Source organism: Bombyx mori, chromosome 23 (assembly GCF_030269925.1).
Source record: "Bombyx mori chromosome 23, ASM3026992v2".
NCBI classification, from domain to species: domain Eukaryota; kingdom Metazoa; phylum Arthropoda; class Insecta; order Lepidoptera; family Bombycidae; genus Bombyx; species Bombyx mori.
Window position 1 is genome coordinate 16,440,480 of NC_085129.1, and position 16,107 is coordinate 16,456,586.

The 16,107-nt window shown below is 40.3% G+C and overlaps 1 protein-coding gene across 1 annotated transcript in view; it reads right to left on the reverse strand.

Moving 5' to 3' along the window:
* Positions 1 to 16,107, reverse strand: part of LOC101737221 (uncharacterized) — a 50,326-nt gene that overhangs the window by 15,143 nt on the left and 19,076 nt on the right. The window contains exon 2 of the mRNA XM_004930689.5: positions 15,144 to 15,446. Within this exon, the coding sequence (XP_004930746.1) occupies positions 15,144 to 15,446 (303 nt within the window). The remainder of the gene's footprint in view (positions 1 to 15,143; positions 15,447 to 16,107) is intronic.

The window sequence follows — 16,107 nt, forward strand, 5'->3', positions numbered from 1 at the left end:
TCACCACAAACATTACGTATGAACAATATTTTAATGTTTCATATTTTAATTGGATCATTGTGGTCGAAAGCCGTCCAAACTATATAAACAAATGAGGCTAGGTCATTACAAGAATTTAATTGTGACGTGCTGACATGATAGCGATTTACTGCTAGTGTTGTGCTACTCTTTGATATCGATTAATGTGTGGTATGAATAAGTAAGGTTTCAGCGTCTGATTCTAATAGGTGCGATTTCTCTTGGCGCTTTTTAGCTTCCACGTGGCTACCCATAAACACAGCCCACCATAGGCTACTCATCGTTTCTCGCTGGTTCAAATCAGTGGGTCGCGTTTCCGATCCGGTGGTGGATTCTGCGAAGAACTGCTCTTGCTAGGGTTAGGGTCAGCAACGTCGTCAAGTTAGAGTCCCGTGAGCTCACCTAATCGTTCGGTGAAGCTGGATAAGCATATGGTATGGTAGAAGCATAGCTAGGAAAAATATAATTGAATAGTTTGGTTAATACGACACGCCAATGATGGAATTCGCGACGTTTGACGCCAACACACTACCTTTTTATTTATTGCGTAGCTGGGTGGACGAGCTCACGGCCCACCTGGTGTTAAGTGGTTACCAGAGCCCATAGACATCTACAACGTAAATGCCTCCACCCACCTTGAGGCATGAGTTGTAAGGTCTCACTTTTACAACACTTCTACAACGGCTGTCCCACCCTTCAAACCGAAGCGCATTACTGCTTTACGGAAGAAATAGGCAGGGTGGCGATAGCTACCCGTGCGGACTCACAATACGTCCTACCAACAGTAATTATTACTGGTCGAGCACTGAATATCTAATAGAATCTGGGAAAGACGAATCCGAAGATACTGAGAATGAATTTATTTTTAGAGAGACCTAAAAGACTAAAAGATACAAATAATAGATGGGAAAGTTAGGTAATCTAGGCGCCTTAGTAACAGAAATCGACATAATCACTTCAGTGCGCCGCGTAGGGCACCGGTGACCTTCATGGCAGTCAAAGGGTTAAGCGATCGCATTAGCGATGTTCGAACGTTTAACATTTTCAAACGAGGCTTATGGAGAGTACCACTCACCATCAGATGGGCCGTACGTTCGTCTGCCTACAAGGGCAATAAAAAAAACCAACTTTTTTATATCAGATCTATCGAACTATCGACAGCTTAGCCCAACACTACGAGTACTCTAATTACTTCAAGACAATTAGTGAGATCAAATAAGCCGACGCTGGTTGTCTTGAAATCGGAGAGACGGAAACCGCATCCTTTGTTCTCTGGCCGATCAAAATTATTTAGATCAAATCTCAAAGAACAAAATCAATAAGCAAAATATTCAATTTTCACAATAGTTCAATGATCCGGGGAAAATTACTAAATTTTATCGTAACCACATTATTATATAGATTGTCATATTCCCCTCACAGGACGACATCATTTGAGGCAAAAAAAAAACCATCAACATCTTTGGTTCGTTTAATGAGAATATATTCTGACAAAGCTATTCTTTGGTTCGTTTAATGAGAATATATTCTGACAAAGCTATACACTCAAATAAAAATTATCATAATTATAATTCACGTTTCAGATTTATCTGGAATATCTTTTTTTTCCTATCTAAGCTGATGGTCTAGACTCTAGAGAGACCATATCAGCGTAATCTTAACTAGTAGGTGAGCTCACGGGGCGCAAACCTGACGATGTTGCTAACACGAGCCCTAGCAAGAGCCGTGCTTCGCAGAATCTACCACCGGATCGGAAACGGGTTCGACGAGAACGATGACTGGTGCTTGGGGTACCTAGAAGCACCGTTAGTGGATCGGGAGGATCCGAAATTACGGATATATCTTCATAGCGTGAATATGGAACTCCAAGTCCCAACGAACTGTAAGGCTCCGAGATACTGTTCTTTCTTTCAGTGCACAAACAAACATACGCCAGTAAATATTTTTTAGAGAAAATTTGACGGTAGTTAAAAGCAATGTTGAGTGGTACTAATAAATATAGGTTTTTTTATTTATTGCTTAGATGAGTGGACGAGCTCACAACCGACCTGTTGTTAGATGGTTACTAGAGCCCATAGACATCTACAACGTAAATACCGCCACCAAACTTGAGATATGAGTTCCAAGGTCACATTAAAGTTACAACGACTGCCTCGCCCTTTAAACCGAAACCCATTATTGTTTCACGGCAGAAATAGGCAAGCTGGTGCCACCTATTTGTGGCCATCAATCCGTGCGGACTCACAAGAGGTCCTACCAACAGTGACCAGGTTTGGTACGACCACGCATCACATTCTCTTCTTTCGTACTGCAAGCAGACGACCTTACCGATAACAGGTAATCATTGCCGTTCATGGACATCAGCAACGCCTAAGCACGACCGAGCAGCTAAAATTCGAACAAGCCTAACAATTGTCATGTCAGCATACCGTCAAACTTATTCACACCTATTCCCTTTACTTCGAGTCGTTATTTCACACAGGCCGATAAACTTCGCGACACCACTAATTGGATAATTAGTTTAAGATAAAATATTATCAAACACAAAAAATACCGACGGAATTTTTACATCTAACGCTGAAATGGATACATGAGCCGGCCATTCGGGGTATTACGTATCGTTGTTGACTTGCACGATTTGTCAATGGCTACTGTCATATGTCAAGGACTAATCGTTGCCAACAGCCTTTTAGATTATAGATCAAACTTCGACTACAGAAAGACTCTGGAAGAGGAAATACAAGATGGCATCGATATTAGTCGTTAGCTCTGCGTAATTTGCCAATTAGCCGGCCCCTTATCAATTCAAACATGAGACAGAACGACGCCAGCACATCTCCAAATTGATAAAGCATTTTATTGCTTTGTGCTCAATTCCATGTTTTTTTGTTTTAGATAATATGAATTATGGAAGTAACCTAAAATTTTACATACGATCACAAATCGGTCCATATTTATATGATCCTAAGGAATATAGACTAAACACCTTTACTAGAGCAGGGTCAAAGGATTTTCACTATCCAAGGACCATATTTGAGGGTAACGACAAAGGAAAGATCTTACACCGAAGTGAATTACTGCTCGGCAGTATTTTGCTTACCTATTGCTAGTAGCCTTGTGAGTTACGCTAGCTTTACGGAAAGTGTAAGCGAAAACAGTGCTTCGCTGAAGCTCTCACTGGATCGAAATCGCGACCCACTGAGAAGATCCGGCGAGAAACTCAGTGAGCTGTTGTCTGTGGGTCAATTTTCAGGACGAACCTTTCGTCGCGATCGATTGGTTCGACGAGAACGGTGACTAGAATGCCTAGCTTAGCACCGATACTGAATAGGAAGAATCCGAAATTACTACTTTCAAGGAAGAAGGGTAGGGAAGTTAGCTTAAGATGTAGATATAATCGATATCTCTCTCCTAGGGGGCGGCCTCCCATGACCACAAACTGACCCCGAGGGTGTGACATGGTCTAAAAATTGAGTTATCTATAATATAATATAATGAACACCAGTTCTTATTTGAAACCTTCAAGGTCAATCGTTAAAGTTGTGTTAACTACAGGTATACCAACTTATTATGAGCATGAACTTATATTTTAGTACGAATTATATAATGGCTTGAAATCAGAGTAGTAGACTATTATCTTCTTCACTTGAAGTATCATCACGAAACTTCCAGATCCTTCTATTAACTTGAATCGTAATAAGTTAGAACCTCTATTCGAATGAGTCACCGATTGACCATGCGTATTGTACATTAAAAATAGGTTACTAACATAATTAGTACGAGTAATGTAATTAAAGTTTCGGGCAATTTTGAACATGCTGTGAGCACAGGCTGCAATCCAATGCGATGGTCCGACCAAATTCGCACCACTCGGGATACCACCACCGTTTACGATGCCATACACATCGTCGAGAACAGAGGAAGATGGCGAAACATCATCCAGAGAAGGATAATGCGAGGAGATGGTCACGACCCTCAAACATGAGGATCGCGACTCAGGGAGAAGGAGGATGAACACAGGTCAAACTTTTTTTTTTATCAACTAATTATGATTCTAACTACAGATCATCGCCAGGCTTGAAATAAATAAATTATTATTGACTTAATATTTGTTTTATTCGGAAACTTTGCAATGGATCCTCTTTAAACGATAGGTCTTTAAACTCACAACACACACTGAAGCGTTTGCAACAACATTTAGGTCGTGAAAATCAAATTGATCAATCATTTTCCCACGCGTTCGTAACACAAGCCGCGCAACGTACTCTAATCGGGATCGAATAACGAAACATAAGAAGAAAATAATAAGACTTGGCATAAAAGTTACACAGTTAAGTTACAAAAATTTTCAAACACAAAAGAAGAAAGCAATATTATCAACATTTTGTCACGTGAACACACACATGGTTACTGTGCCATTTTTTCCCCTACCTATTCGCTTGTAGCCTAAGTTATTCCAGCTTCTCACGGATGGGTAGGTGAGCTCACGGGTTCAACCTGAGATAATTTGCTAACACTGACCCTAGCAAGAGCAGTGCTTCATAGAATCTACCGCCGGATCGGAATACCCATCCACTGCGAGGAACTCAGTGGGTTATTTCTATGAGTTAGTTCGCTCATTGAACTCTTCGTCGTTTCTTTTTTTTGCGTAGGCAAGTGGACGATCTCACGGCCCACCCGGTGCTAAGTGGTTACTAGAGCCCATAGACGTAATCGATAGGTTCGGTAGGCAGCGGCTTGGCTCTGCCCCTGGCATTGCTGAAGTCCATAGGCGACGGTAACCACTCACCATCAGTGGGCCGTATGCTCGTCTGATTACAAGAACAATAAAAAAAAAAGGTTCGATGAGAACGGTAACCGGTGCTTGAAAAACCATGTAATTTATTTTTTCTCTAAAAGACCTTGCCGTCCACCGATTTTTAAAGTACCTATAAGCGCCAAAATTCAACAAAAAGAACTGCCAAGCTGCCTATTATTAGTGGTGCCTTCGAAAGATGCGTCCCAGTAGTCTGCGCACCTTTGAGCTCCTCTTAAAAGATGACGTCATCTCTTATCGTACCTACGTTCACACACCCAAGGTCTCGATTATGTAAAACCTTAACAATTAACGCGCAATTTTGTATTTATTTTCATATTTTAAACGCGCATTTCGCGATACCGTAATTGTTTTGTGTAATTGCGTCATTGGACACAATACTCGGGGTTAATGTAACGCGCCTAATGAGATAGGTTTGGGATAGAGCGACCTGCGCAACTGACCTTACTATTACTTTATGAACAATTTCCGTTATTACTGCTTAAATGGGTGGACTAGCTCACGGCTCATCTATTGCCTAGGTCACCGTAGTCCACGGACATCAGAAACGTACATCAATGCCACCACCCACCTTGATACGTTGGCACACAAGCCAGTTTTTACATTACAACGGCTGCTTTACCCTTGAAACCGCATTACTGTTTCACGGAAGAAATAAGACAGGCTCTCAAGATACCCTACCATATTTATTATAGGTTGTGAGACCGAGACGATAGGTCCACCACCTTCTTGCATATTAGTCCGAGGGGGTGGAAACCTTCATACAATAGTTGTTAAATTTTAATTTACCAGTACATATACATAAGTACCTACCTCGCAGTGAATCACAGCGAATTTTATCACACTACATCCTACACAAGTCACAGTCAATTCTGGTAGTCTACACAAATAATAAACCAGTATTTGTCCTCACAATATTCTCTTTGTTTTAATTCTACGTAGCTTGGGTACGCCGGAAGTCGAAAATGCGGGCTATGATTTTCGAATCATCTAGTCTCCGAGGACAAGGGGAGGGCACCGGCAGCCACACTCTCGCTAGGATCAGCGTAAGCTATTCTCTCAGGTTGAGCCTTTGAGTCTCCGTGAGTAGCTCCCTAGGCTACCAGCGGTTAGATAGGAACAAAAAGGATCTAAGTCCCTACATCGCAGATTAGTTGCTGATGAGCTCATTTCCTTTTTCGCACTAAAAACGATAAAACCTATGACTAATTTCTTCTCAGTTAATGGAACTATTGGTAAAGCGGTCGTGATAATGATTTCGGGTGGTGGTGCTTAACCAGACGTCGCCATTCCTCGCGTACTGCGGCCATTCTTGTGCACACGTTGACGGGACCATTTAGAGCTGCATTTATTTGTTTGGTCCGCAACAGTGACATGCCACACGGTGTTGTACCCTCTATCATGCCCTGCATCATAAGACGCTCACCTGAGTCGTCATACCGTTCGCGATACATGTCCGAAGAAAGCGAGAATGCGACCCTGAACGATGGAGGATAGATTGCAGCAAGCAGTGGCGAAATCTTCCTTGAAAACAGTGCGTAAATAGAGACTTTAATAAATATTTAGGTATAAATTCAAATAATATTACATTAGGTAATTCATTAAAAAAAATGCATTTTCATTTGTAATAGAACTTATGGCTGGGCTAGGTACATATGACTCATTTACAAACAGTAAAATCTTCCACTATCTGCAAGCAGTCTGATCTCATTTACCAATTCGTCTTATGTATTTCTTATCGCGTGCTCAAAGGTCTAATTTTAAGATCCGAGTTGTATCCGGTGCAGTTACCTACACTAGTGGAACCAGAGAGACTCAATTTCGATCAATTATCCACGAACGACTTCCACTGTTTTCGCAAAATAATTGATAGTTTAAAAAACATAAAAACACGCTTTTTTTAACAAATTCAATCAAAAAATTCAAAATAAATTCATTTGTAAAGAAAATCTGTCACAATTGGGAGGTAGTCCCGACAAAAAATCGCTAATCCTGATTATTCTAGTAAGGATAACAATAACTGACTGTTTTGACATTGAATTGTCATTGATCCTTGATAAGTATGCTGTTTTGAGTTAGACCAACGTTTTGAAGGGGGTCAAAAGCATGTTCAAAGTTTTCGTAACATACATAATAATATATTATACATACTAACATATGTATGAAACTAATAAAAGCGTGTTAAAAATGTTATAGCAACGTGCGGTAGTAGTTTTGGGAAGTTCGGTGTCATTAGAATGTCGTCTAGTCTTTATAGGTTGAATACTATTAACGGTACTAATTCCGAACAATAATTTCCAAATTAACATTGGAGCACACACGGGTAGTTATCAACTTACCTATTCCAGCCACGAAACGGTTCGCGCTAATGCAACTGCAAGGCATATCACTACACAAAGCCAATCGTTATCGAATTTCCTTTATGACTGAAATCTTTGTAACGACCACAATTGTCTGGACCATCAGAATCGACAAGCAAACCATTCAATAAAATAACCTTTAGCAATACTCCGAACTGGAATCAATCGAAAACACACACTGAAAGACCGTCACATTTTCGGCCCAAACAAAGCACCGACGTCATTTTCCCGCACTCAACACGCGATGAACGTTAAAACAAATTTACTAACAGTAAACCGTAATATTTGGACCAGATAACGGACATTGGTTTGCGACGGTAGTGGTACCAAGACTGATGATCTGGCTCGAACGCCGCAACCTTGAGTTCAAATAAAGCTATGTTTACACTTTGTTAACTTGAACAAAAAAAAACAATTTTAATTTTTTTTTATTGCCCGACTCAAGCTCACGTCTGCAGACGAGCGTACGGCCTGACCTAATGGTAAGTGGTTACCGTCGGCAATGCCAAGGGCAGAGCCAAGCCGCTATCTACCAAACGTCACGTCACTATGTTGTAATCATCAAATGTAATTAACTAGCTCATAAAATCTTGTATTACTTTTAATTATAAATTTAAAAAACGTCTCGAAAAACGGGAAAAATTCATTACTTCCTTAACTTTCCTCAAGTTCAAGGTACATATAACCGAAGCCCACGGATAGCTCGACCTCAATCCCTCTCTAAGGATCCGGAATCCATAATGAATTTCAACAGGAACCCAGCCGTACTAGCCATACCATGTAGACGGGACTTAACTGACTCATTTAGTTTTTTAGGATACAGTTATCGACAAAAGTACTTAATCGAATTTTAATGTTGAAACATCATTATTTTGAATATTGAGCACGTACTCAACTGCCGTTGCCACATTTTTATTTTACCAACGCTATTTCGACATATCTCTATCGCATGCTGATCGGGTATTCAACTTTATTTTTTTTAATGTAAGAGAGCGCGATTTAAGATTTTTTTTTATTCCTTACATGGGTGAACGAGCAAAGCCCACCTGGTGTTGAGTGGTTAATGAAGCCCATAGACATCTACAACGTAAATACGCCACCCACCTTGAGATATAAGTTCTAAGGTCTCAGTGTAGTTACAGCGGCTGCCCCGCCCTTCAAACCGAAACGCATTACTGCCTCACGGCAGAAATAGGCGGGGTGGTGGTACCTACCCGTGCGGACTCACAAGAGGTCCTACCGCCAGTAATTACGCAAATCATAATTTTGCGGGTTTGATTTTTATTATACGATGTTATTCCTTAACCGTTGAAGTCAATCGTGAACATTTGTTAGATACATATTTCATTAGAAAAATTGGTATTCGAACACCGGTGCATCGCTAGATACGAATGAACCGGACGTCTTATCCTTTAGGCCACGACGACTTCCTAATATTACTAAGGATGAACTTTGTCGATGTAACAGTTCCAAGTTTAACCTACAGAGACAGCCCACTGAGTTTCTCGCCGGATCTTCTCTGTGGGTTGCTTTTCTGATCGGGTGGTCGATTCTGCAAAGCACTGCTCTTGCTAGGGTCAGTGTTAGCATCACTTCGGTTTGAGCCCCGTGAGCTCACCTACTAACTAAGGTTACGCTGAAATAGCCTCTCAAAGATATAAGTTTAGGTAGGAAAAAAAAAGCTCCAAGCTACGATATTTATTTGAGCTATAACCGAAGACTCACGCGAGAAGAAACCGACCCGCTTTAAGTACAAATATAACGAAACTCCAATTAGCGTTTAACATTGAATATATTAATATAGTCTCCGTCAGATTAACGTTTTCGCTATCAGAACCAGGGGGAGTTATCGTTTAGAGATAAAACACGCAGAGTTCAAGGTGCTATCATGGTTAAATTCTCGACATGTGTGTACGCATTTTGGTATAGAAAAGCAGGTTTTTTTTATTGCTTAGATGAGTGGACGAGCTCACAGCCCACCCGATGTTAAGTGATTACTGGAGCCCATATAGACATCTACAACGTAAATGCGCCAACCACCTTGAGATATAAGTTCTAAGGACTCAGTAGTATAGTTACAACGGCTCCCCACCCTTCGAACCGAAACGCATTACTGCTTCCCGGCAGAAATAGGCAGGGCGGTGGTACCTAACTAACCCTAGCAAGAGCAGTAGTTAGGAGAATCTATCACCGAACGGAAACGCGACCCACTGAGAAGATACGGCGAGAAACAAAGTGGGCCCGGCAGATACACTGCGCTCTCCTATTATTAATATTCACAGAGATTTAATGAAGAAAAATAGATATATACCTACAATATAACCAATACTAAGTGGTTTACCCATTCAGTTCAATAAAAGCGGTTATTTAAAATAATTTAAGAATCTAAGACTAGAATCTTAAAAAACGCACAACGCTCAGTGATTCACGGTTTTGCCGTGACGTAAGCGTACACTATTGAATAAATAAGATAAATTAAACTATATAGATATAACGGTGATAAACTATGACGTTTGTTTATTAATATTATGCACTGATTCAACACGGATCGGTAAAGTGTAAATGTAATTTTAAAGTTTTACCTTTTATTTATTTACTACATCTCTATCTACGTCTCTAAAGAGGACATTCGCTACCAGTTTAGCATTTGTATTTAATCAGTTAACCCATTGAGTGCCGTGACATCGACATATCAGTTCAGTGCCCGCGTAGGGCACCGGTGACCTACACTGCAGTCAAGGGGTTAAGGCCAGGGGTAGGGGGGCGGAGACCCCGTACTCATAAAAAAAACAATTTAACTTTTTTTTTTGTTTTTAAATAAACTACTACTAATTGAATAAGAACTGTCTGATGAACTCATCTTTGTTTAATACTTCACTAATTATTGCCTTTTGTTTATTTCACTTTTACACTAAAAACAATATTGCAAATTACCCGAGTACAACAATGGCGGAGAATTTTAGGTGCGTGAGAGCAGACGTAGACACTAACGCGTATGCGCACAGGGAGGAAAAGTTACACTTTCTTCCCCGTACAGCGGGACGAAAACCGAACTTCCGGCGTAGGTAGGAGAAAAAAGTATTCATTCCAACTTTTCTATTCCTACTACTATTAATTTTAGTTTTAATGCTATATTTTTATTGCCCTTGTAGGTAGACGAGCCCACGGACCAGTACTGCCAGTGGCAGAGCCAAATCGCTGCCTACCGTTAAGTACTCTCCACAAGCCTCGTTTGAAGGACATATACATACATATGACTTTGATTTAAGACGTGTGTACAGGACAACGTCTTTCTGTCAATAACATGACAGTCCCCTTTTTCGTCCCTAAGCCGCTCCACATCCGGGATCGAGACTCAGGATAGATCTTGGAAAATAACTCACATTTCCTCTTATTCTTTTAGGTCAGTTAATTCATTTACAGATACTAGAGGTCCCACAGTAGTCGAAATTCGACTATAATTAATGGAATTGTAAGTTTGTACACTATTATGATTGTATTTTATACTTCTATAGTCACAAATTTCGCCAAGACTACACTATAAAAATATTAACAAAGGCAAACAATATTTAATCTATTCTCAATTTGACAACAGACGCCAAGAACAAAAGTTTTACAATAAATAGTATGCATGCGTGTGTGCGTCAAATACATGGTATGTAGTGTGTGTAATGTTTTCTTTATTGATTTAATGTATCTTTTATAAATTATTTTAAAAATATATTAGCATTGTGCATTTCTTCTCTATATTCTCTATAAGTGTGGAAAATTTCATACTCCTCTGTCCGCGCAATTTTCGTAAAAAGGGATACAAAGTTTTTGCTTCACGTATTAATATATAGATTGTCAGATATCGCTCCGGAGAGGTCGCGCACGTGTATCAACATGTGAGTTCGCTGTACAACTACAGTACACTTCAGTACAGTATAATTTATTGGATAAACAACCCGCATATCGACTTTGCGCTTTCATAATTAACTGCCAACGTGTGTTGTGAGTAGGCATGGTCGTTGCGCAACGTAAATGGTTATTGAAACTATCTATAGACAAAATAGCGGTTAGCTAGTTTCGCCGTACTGCAATAACCTGCTAACATCTACTACTCAATCACGTCACCGATCACGAACACAAATCACACAACGTTCGGCAATATTCGTTTTACTTCGTGCCGCTCGGTCGGCAGCTATCGCGACACGCAGCGCAAACATCGGTTCGATCGAAATAGACAATCATCATTTTGTCTCTTTCACGCACACGACTGAGATGCATTTGACCTTTGACTTTAGCTCTTAAAGCCCTTAAAATAAGATTTATAAAATTAAATTATGAGTGCAAGTTGAAGTCGAATTTTGTGGCCTTGAACCAGTTATTCACGAATCGCGTGTTTAGCGACAAAATGTATTAAAGACTCGGCGCTTAGTTTTAAGTTTAATTGCCAAATTGAATAGTTAAAAATATAAAGTGTATAGTTGTTTAATATAGATTATCCTTAAAGATAAATTACAAATAAAGTCGTAATTACTGAAATATTAATCGCGACGCTAGCTCGTTCGTGTTGCACATTAGTTTACTGCTAAACAAAACCCGCTATTGCTCGCTAATGAAATAGCGCGTTTCAAAAGCCGCTATTGACATTCGATAGCTAGTTTCGTTTCGCTAACCGAAAATGCCGCTACAACCCACCGCTAGTTGTGAGACAAAGAATTAATTTTCATTCTAGTTCCTATACCGATCGAATAGTGGGGACGTGTTTAGAGGAAGTTATGAATCTTTTCTCTACCAAATCCTTGGTAGCTCTAAGAGCTTTTTACTGGTGGTAGGACCTCTTGTAAATCCGCGCGGGTGGGTACCACCACCCTGCCTATTTCTGCCGTGAAGCAGTAATGCGTTTCGGTTTGAAGGGCGGGGCAGCCGTTGTACTGTTAATACTGAGACCTTAGAACGTATATCTCAAGGTGGGTGGCGCATTCAAGCTGTAGATGTCTATGGGCTCCAGTAACCACTTAACACCAGGTGGGCTGTGAACTAGTCCACCCATCTAAGCAATAAAAAAAAGAGCCTAAGAGAATGGCTAACAATGACCCTAGCAAGAGCAATGCTTCGCTGAATCAACTACCGGATCGGAATCGCGACCCACTGAGAAAATCCGGCGAGAAACTCAGTGGGTTACGTCTATGAGGAAGTTGTGATTCCAGCTTTATCACTCATGATGAACAATAGACCGAGAATTATACGCTATATAAAATAGACCACTTTTTCGCTGTAGGTACGTTTGTTTATATCTCATGACGTCATATTAATAATATTGAGATAAAATCGTGTACAGTTTGTAAACAGACCGACGAGGGTCAATGTTAGTACAGATCGCGTTTTATTAATATCAAAATACAACGCCAAAAACAAAAAAGAAATACGTATTTTTTTCAGCGATGATACTTTTAACTAACGCCATCTAGTTTCAAAACATCAAAACCATCGTTTGTTTGGTCGTTATTCACAGAATTTCCAACTTTGCCTGTTCAGCTTTACGAACGATATTCCTTTGTATATGATAGCTAATGAGTAATAGTACCTAAATTCCAAGAAGACCAGACAAACAATAGATGCGTTCAATTCTGTCATTAGAGTTTACTTGAAAGCTATAATTTTTAAATAAATACCAGCCCCTAATGGTTAATATGGGTGTTTTCAATTAATTATGTATTTGTTTTATTGCTGAGATGGGTGGACCAGCTCACAGCCCACCTGGTGTTAAGTGGTTACTAGAGCCCATAGACATCTAGAAGGTAAATGTGCTACCCACCTTGAGATATAAGTTCTAAGATCTCAGTATAGTTATAACGGCTGCCCCACCCTTCAAACCGAAACACATTACTGCTTCACAGTAGAAATAGGCGGGGTGGTCGCACCTACCAGTGCGAACTCACAAGAGGCCCTGCCATCAGCAGTAACTAGTAATTGTTGGATAGCTGCATAATTAAGTCACTGTGGCCTAAAATATAAGACGTCTGTGTGCTTAGTGCGAGTTTTGTAATGTTCTCGATAGCGTAAAAGTTAACTCAAAATTGTATGGTGTTGGAACGTTTGCCTACGTTGGCCGCTAGGGGCGCTGTGCCAACTCCATACAAATTTGCGTTAACTTATACGCTATCGCAGTGATTCTCAACCTTTTTTTTTGTTGCGGCACATAAAAAAAAGATAAAAATTATTTACTTACTACAAAACACTGCATAAATAGTTTATCAAAAAATTTTAATATACGAAATAAACTAAAATATACTATAATTATTTTTTTTGTGGATTTAAATATATATACATGTTTAAAATATTTTTCTTTTAAAATGATATAATTTAATAATATTATTAAATTTAATAATACATATTAACATTATTATATATTCGCAACATTTGGCGGCACACTTTTGAAATTTGGCGGCACACAAAAGTGCCGCGGAACAGTGGTTGAGAATCACTGCGCTATCGATTAGATTAAGACGACTTTGGAATCCAGCATCAATGTCGCTATCCACTGCGCGGAGGACAGAAGTGAATGGAGGAACATAGTCCCAACAAAAGTGCTCAGTAAAGGTCACGACCCTCAGAACTGAGGAATACGACGCACGGAGGAGGAGGATACGCTATCGAGACCATTAAAAACTGGCACTAAGCACACAGACGTCTTATCTTTTAGGCCACAGTGACACTGGTGAAATCGTATTTAACGATGCGACTGCGTCGGTGTTCGAATCCTGAGATACATATTGTTCTACTCGTAATCATATACCCACTTAACTCATGTTAATGAACATCTTGCAAGATGAATGAATCAATAAGGTATCATATATTAACGACCGTCTGGTGTAGTGGTAAGTGACATGGTCACTACACAAGGGGCTCGCGGGTTCGAATCCCGCCAAGGGAATATATTTGTACGATAAATATAAATGTCTTTTCCATGGTTATGGATGTATATTAAATATATGTATGTGTATAATAAAAATCTTACATTTATATCCGTTATCTGGTACCTGTAACACAAGTTCTTTACGAACTTATCACGGGACCAGTTAACGTGGCGTGATTGTTAGTAAATATTTATTTATTTATTTATTTATTGCCTACGTAACTAAAACGCGCGGTTTATAAATTTGCGTCATTACTGGTGGTGTTAAAGGAATGAGGGGAAAGAAGATTCAGGCATGTGCAAATATCTTGCTTTCTGTGATAACTTCAAAGGCAAACTAGTTCCTTCTACATTCCATATTATGGTTTGCGCCACGGTAGGAATACATTTCTGCCATCATTACTACTAACACAACATTTCAATGTGTTTAGTGTGAGTTTTTTTAACTTCTCTATCGCGTAAAAGTTAACTTACGCAGTTGGGACGTTTGCCTACGTTTGCCGCTGGGGGCGCTGTTCCACATATCCGAGTTAACTTTTACACGATCGAGAAGTTAAAAAAAACTCGCATTGAGCACACAGTGCGGTGATACTTACACAATAGATATCGAACAGAATTTACAGTTTAATATAATTACTATATACCGTAATTTTCCTTAATACTGATATTATCCTCGAATTAGCTAATGCTTTAGCTTGGCCCGTGTAAATGATTTTTAATTTAGATAATATCATTGGCGGTTGAACGAACCCATAGGCATTGCGACGTGTTTACCGCCACCAAGCTTGAGACGTGGGGTTGAGGTCTCAAGGAACGCTGCTGTCCATTCTGTGATGACACCCTTAGTCGACTCATGGCATCGACGGGAAGATTTTTTTATTGCCATCGCCCATGGACATCAGCATCAGCAATGCCAGGGACAGAGCCGAGCCAATGCCTACCATAAAAGATATCCAGTGGTACTTTTCTACGCCGAGAGCACATATCCAAATCTAAAACCCGGCAGACTAGCAAGCTAAGTTACACAAAAATCAAGCTCACTCACATTCTCCTTGTCCACGTGCAACTGGTTGTAGCTCTTTGGCGGACTCTCCCTCGTCAGAACCTCGCATCGATTCCTGGTTCTTTTCGTCTCCGTCCAAAACTTCCTGGTCATGTTCTTCTTCAAGCTATCCTCTATGTTCTCTGTCGACCTTGACAGCTTCAAGATCGGTTTGAGCGCATCCGTCTCCCTCATTGGCTGACTAGGATTCTCGAAATTCTCCCGGAGCTTGAGGAAGTCGCTTTTCGTGCTCGCCGGCGAATCCGGGCGGGTTTCCTCGGCTGGTACGTCGTAAATAACCTCGTCCTAAAATTAGAGATACAAGAGATTAGATACAGAATAGAATCTACCTTTACTGGTGGTAAGACGTCTTGTGAGTCCGCGCGGGTAAGTACCACCACCACAAGTTTCGGCAGGGCGGGGCAGCCGTTGTACTGTACTGTTACAACTGAGACCTCTTGTCTCAAGGTAACTATTTAATATCAGGTGGGCCGTGAGCTGGTCCGACCGTGAGCGACCTAACTGATGTTGAGTGGTTTTGGAGTCCATAGACATCTACAACGTAAATGCCGCCACCCACCTTAAGATATGAGTTCTAAGGTCTCAGTATAGTTACAACGGCGGCCCCACTTTTCAAACCGAAACGCATTAGTGCTTTACGGTAGAAATAAGCGGGATGGTGGTACCTACCCGTGCGGACTCACAAGTGGTCCTACTATCAGTAAATGTTAAAAATCATGTATGGGGGGCATAAAAATTTCAGAAATGTTACAGTGGTTCATGACACAAAAAAGTTTGGGATACACTGGTCTAGATTGTGCTTATGACATTTTTTATTTTACTTTATTTATTTATTAATTTGCGAGTATATTTTCGAAAGGTGAGGGCGCTAAAAAGGTATTGAACCCCGGGTGCGAGTTAAGTTCGCAGAGTCACTGCTTCTGACGAATAGCGCCAGAGTTGCAAA